The sequence below is a fragment of the Nesoenas mayeri genome (genome assembly GCF_963082525.1).
Source record: "Nesoenas mayeri genome assembly, chromosome: 1".
Classification (NCBI taxonomy): Eukaryota; Metazoa; Chordata; class Aves; order Columbiformes; family Columbidae; genus Nesoenas; species Nesoenas mayeri.
In genome coordinates, this window is record NC_137541.1 from 124,404,641 (window position 1) to 124,410,460 (window position 5,820).

The following is a 5,820-nucleotide window of genomic DNA, read 5'->3' on the forward strand; positions in this document are numbered from 1 at the left end:
ATACAATGGAGTGTTTACATTATTGATGCTTATAATTAGTTAAGCACTGGGGATCATGGACAGGTTCTATTAATCATGTGGACTAGAGAGGCTCTACTTCCTCCTTGTCAAGGAGCATCAGCATTTTAAAAGCTAGGGAGGGAATGGAAGATACTGCCCCAGGAAAAGATTCAAATGAATGTCCTGATTTGAAGGGAAGAGAAAATGTAAATCTGAACAGAGATCCAGGGAAAGATTAGCTGTAATGGCGACATGCCTATTTTCCTCTTTGAAGGCAAATTTTGGGGTGGACATTTTTGCATAACTGGTGTTCTCATCTTGAGGCAGGTAAGCATTCAAATAGCTTAACAGATGGATGATACAGAGAAAGAGGAGACTTCTGAAGTCTAGTTGGGTGCAAATGGAATTTTCCTTTTATTTCTTCTCACCTGACACTAAAGCAATTGTATCTGCCGTGCTCATGTTGTAAACACGTACTTAATTTCTACTTTAGGAGCTGTCTGCTGTTCAGAGTAATTTTGAAGTAACTCAATCAACTAAGCATTTCTTTCTGAGAGGTAAAAGAGCCTTTAAAATGAGGTGCATTTCTCCAGGGTATGCAAGGGCATAAGAGCTCCCTCCAGGTTGATTCAAACACAGGGCTTTTCTGCAAAAGATGATTCTTACAGCAATTAGCAAAGCCAGGGGCTCCTTGGCATTTAAGAGGTTGATGAGCGTTTCTAGTCCTCACGACCTTTCAAGATATTGGTAGTATTTTTGTTGTTTTTTTGCCAACCTGTCTCCTGTAGCTCATTATAATTTTCATTTCTGAAACTTATCTTCAGGTTTCAAAACTCCCATTTATTGATTTTCCTTTCCTGCTTCCTTCCCCTCAGGTTTCAATAACAAGAATCATCCTGTCACTGGAGAGGACATGCAGCAGTGTAGCCTGCTGTAGTAAGAGGGTGTTCCTCTCTTACACCTACACCTACACTGGATGTCACTCACCATAGGTACTACTTCCGATTAAAGATCAAAAAACCACTCAACCATTTAGCTAATCTCTGAATGTGTTGCTACACAGTCAGCATATGAAGCATTTTAATAGTATTTCTGCAAGAAGTTTATCTGCTATACAAACCATACCCTGACTGTCACAGTGTAATTTTATGTGTGACCTCAATGACTGACCCTCCCAGAGTCATATAAAGAAAGATGATTTCAGAGCAATCCTGCTAGATAAGGTAGTCAGATAAATGGATTCAGAGCATGAGGTATGGTCTGTTCTCCAGCTGTGTATACCTTCAAGAGCTGGCTGGCTGAAAATGTTGCACAAAGAGTTTTTCTGTAGAAAAAAAAAGACATTTAAGTGCTGGTTTTGAGAGGGCTTTTCTGTGATAAAGTGGTGTTTTTTTTGTGTGTGTGTGTTTTGTTTGGGTTTTTTTTGAGGTTTGAATAACAAATAAAAAAACAGTTTTGAGAATTCAGAGGTAGAAAGTCTCACAAGATGAATGGAAACTGTACTAAAGTTAAACAGCACAGGTCTTGTGTGCAGTCTTCTAAGGGACCAATATCCTGCCAGAAAAAGGAGTTTCTTCTAGACAGGTAACCATCCATAACATCTGATTTCATCTCTACCACCTCCTCCTCTGTGGCATCAAATGAAGTGCCTTAACTTTTCTGCAGCACAGGATTCTCTTTTTTTTATGTCTGCAGTAGAGTAGTGCAATATTCATCTCTCTATAAGAACAAATCCGGTAATGTATTTTGTTTCTAAAGGTTACATTTCACATCTCAGCTGAAAACATTTTTTCTATCCATATTCCTGCTGGCAGACTTGGAGGCAAAATGAATTGCCCAGATCCCTTGGGAGTATTTTCCATGTGGATATGTAACATTATACTATATGACTTGCATTATCGGATATCCCTTCCTTACAGTTAGTAACTGTAGGAAGGAGGGGATTTTGTGGGCTCTCAGTGGTTTATGGGCAATTCACTTTTTCATGGGTTTTAGCTTTCACTTTGAATATGTTGTGTAGATACCTAAGGCTGTAACTAAATTAATGCAATCAAAGGCAATGACTGATATTTCCAAACACACAGAGCTCACAACACAACAACCCACAAGCAATCTAAGAATATCTCTTTCTTCAACAGCACTTCTAGTGGCCTTCATTGTATTTAGTGGACCAGTATTTTTTGTTTGTTTCTTTTTTTCTTTCTTTGTGTTTGTTGTTGTTTGTTTGTTTTCTTTTTTTCTTTTTTTCTAACCCTATTGCTTTGAAGAGCTGGAGTAACCAAAACCACATAAATTTCAACAACAGCAATGAGCTGTCAACATGTACTATTATCTCAAGGTAGGGAGAAGAAAGTAAAATACCCATAATGCAGCAATTATTCCTAACTTGCCCAAGGCAAATCAGTCTTTGGCATACATTTTTGTCCAGGCTTGTAGGTATCTGTGCAGGCTGAGATACATGCTTGTGGGAGGGATCTCTGACTTTTTGTGAGGTGCATTGTACACTGAAAGAAAAGCTCGTCCTTTTCAAATTGGACAATTGCCCCCAATCCTTCCTAATGTTACCAAGAGAAGATTGTTAGTATGGAACATAATGACAGCACTGTCCTTCTAGTGGGGAGAGAGTCTCATAGAGGATTATTTCCTAAAAGCAACCTTGCTTGTGAATTCAAAAGCAGAAGCTGTGAAACTCTGCCAGCTATTTTCTTTGTCGTCGTTGTGAATTATGTAGCTGGTAGAGTAAAGCTTTGATGTTGATTGGAATACTTGACTTTCCTGTACCTATCTAATGTCATGATTACACTTTTGTATTTGATCAAAACCAGGAATCTACATTAAAGAGCTACAACAAGTACCTCCTAGCTTGATTAAAAAAAAATCAGATGTTTTCCCAGGGCAGTTGCACTTAGAAAGTAAGCCCCACTCCAAGTCCAGGTTTAGCTCTGGTCATAAGAACAACTGTAATAACCTATTTTACATGATGTTTTAACAAATGGAAGTTCAGGTTTTCTGTACTAAGTTTCAACATAGCTGCAATCTTATAGTTAAGAAATTAGTAACCCTGCAATTTGGTACCTTTGAATGAATCCCTGACAATTATAACATCACTACATACACAGTATGAGAAGCAGTAAAATCAGCTATGACACACCCCTCCTGGCTTCCTATTGGCTGGGAACTTGTTAGGCTTGATGGGTAGGAACTGTAGTCAGAGGGGATTTCAAAGCAAATAAATAGCAGGTACTTCTAGCCAGTCAGAAATGTATTTCTACCTGTCTGAACCTAGACTGGAATGAACTGCTTTGAAAAAAACCCAACAACTGCTATATGAGGAAACGACTGGAGAAAGTATTCCCTCTTATACTTTATATTTCTTCTGTGAAAAAGCGATTTTGGAAGACTTTCTAGGCCACATCTCTTGAGGTATGTTTTTCAGAAGAAGCATGGCTTGGTGTGTGTTACAAATCGCTGCTCTCATATTTGGAGGTGTTGGCATGGTCGGAACTTTGGCAACCACAGTTATGCCACAGTGGAGAGTTTCTGCTCACATTGGCAGCAACATCATAGTATTTGAGAACATCTGGGAAGGACTGTGGATGAACTGCATCAGTCATATGGGCATCAAGTTGCAGTGCAAGTTCTATGGCTCCATACTAGCTCTCCCTCCTGTCTTGGAGGCATTCAGAGCCCTCATGTGCATTGCAGTGATCCTGTCAATCATTTCATTTTTGATGGCTATTGTTGGTATGAAGTACACTCACAGGACCAAGGAAGATCCCCAGAGCATCAGTATCTTCATACTGGCAGCTGGAATTGCCTTTCTCCTGACAAGCATCCTTGTTCTGATCCCTGTCTCCTGGACTGGAGGCATCATCATTCGTGACTTCTATGATCCAAAAGTCCCTACAACCCTGAAACGAGAACTAGGAGCTGCTCTCTACGTGGGCTGGGTGAGCACTGCTTTTCTCATCGCTGCAGGAGCAATGTACTGTAGCTTCTGGTGCTGCGGTGATAGATCCTCAAAATGCAGATACCCATCACTTTCCCGTCACAGATTGCATAAACCTGACTTGGCAGGAGTGTCGTCCCAAAGTGTGCAGGCCTACGTGTAATTGCTATGGGTGAACTTTCTGCTTAGCATGTTGATATGTACTGATTTGCTTCAGTGTCTAATTAAACTCCGAGTCTCTAATGGAGGGAACAATTTTGTTAATTTACTATTTTCTATTGACATACATAGCTGCTTTCAAGCATACTTAGAGGAAATGTTATTACATGTACATTAAGTTAGAGCACAGTCAGAAGAAAAATCTCACCATTTTATGGGAATGACGAATGGCACGGGAACAGCGGTGGCCGTGGCTCTCTCGGGGAAGACACACAGCATATGGTTGGGCTGGAAGGAAGGTGACTGCTCTGCAATAGCACCGTTGCCTTCCCCTAAATCCATGATGTGCAAAGGGAGCAGTGCATTTCACTCTTAGGTAAAGTTTCCATAAGGACCATTCTAGGACAGTGGTGAGAAGTGTGGAGTTGACAACATGGCTGAAGCAGCTGCTGAATGAACGGAGAAGCTGTCAGCAATCTAGCTTCCAATATTGGCAAACAAATGTTCATACTCTCCCATCAGAGGCCTCTGTGATTGACAATGGACTTCACTGGTGCTTGTGGAGCTGATGTATCCTTCTTATCTCTTCTGCAGGGCACAGAATCCAGTTCATTGAATAATACAACTTTTAATCACATTGCCAGACTTTGCCATGAATGTATTAGCTTTCTGTTGTTTGCTACCTCTTGTCTTTTATGACTTCTCCTGTTCTATAGGTAGCATCTGCTTTTTTTTTTTTTTTTTATAAAATCCAGGACAAACCACCTGTCTTTATGCACTGTAAAGCACCATGCCAATGTAAAGTATAATTAAACAAACCAGACAATGTATAATAAATGTGTAATCCCCATTTGCCTGTTGGAGGATGAAGAGCTCCTGCCTACATCTCCTATCACACCCACAAAAGCCAAGCCCTGATGTTGTTCTGACTGATTTGTGTTAGCAAGACTTATTTGAAAATGTAGACTGATCAGCCTGATGCCTGTCTGTCCATTGTGCAGAATTCAACAGTATTTTCAGTTGTTCTCTTTTTTCCGCAACTGAAAACTTGGAACCTGCTTTTGACAGTGTGCATGTCACAACGTTGTTAAGTGACTGACGAAGATTGAAAACTGTTTTTCTGCTTCTTTACACTGTAGTAGTGATAGTACCATTTAATTGATAATTTCATGACAGAGGTACTCAGTTTGATCTTTTTCTGTGTCTGTGACTGGCATCTGAAAAAAGAGTGCAATGACTTCTTGAGCTGAGCAGAGTAATGCCTCTGTATATTCATTTGACTATTCAGGTTGAAGCAGAACATTTAATTAAACAAGCCTTTTATTAACTCGACTTCAGATGAACCTAAATGAAACAGTGCTGTTGAACACAGATATTCATTACATATATTAGGTAATGTGCATTTGCATTTAAGACAACCAGTTCAGATCTTTTAGTGGGAATTTTCTAGTCACGAGAAAACAGGTTTAATGTATCCTGCTCGTCACTGGAGCAGTCAAATCAGCTCTTATGAGTTCCAAATGAGCCTTTAAGAGAACATGTGTAAGTAGGTTTTCTGGTACTAAAACAAATATTTTTGTGGTGTCTTATAGCTGCTGATGCTTGTCACAGCAGCTGTCATTGGGTCAGACAGCTCATTTCAGAGGAGTCATTCTGTTGACTTTGGTAATAATTTATACTACCCTGAAGACTTCCACCTCTTATTTTATTGT

The 5,820-nt window shown here is 39.8% G+C and overlaps 1 protein-coding gene across 1 annotated transcript; it reads left to right on the top strand.

Annotated features, from left to right (window-relative positions):
• Nucleotides 1-3,443: 3,443 nt before the first annotated feature.
• Nucleotides 3,444-4,112, top strand: LOC308052925 (claudin-8-like; the record flags this gene model as incomplete). The annotated part of the gene is made up of 1 exon (XM_080363640.1): nt 3,444-4,112. One exon carries the CDS (start codon nt 3,444-3,446, stop codon nt 4,110-4,112), a length of 669 nt encoding a protein of 222 aa, XP_080219766.1.
• Nucleotides 4,113-5,820: the final 1,708 nt, after the last annotated feature.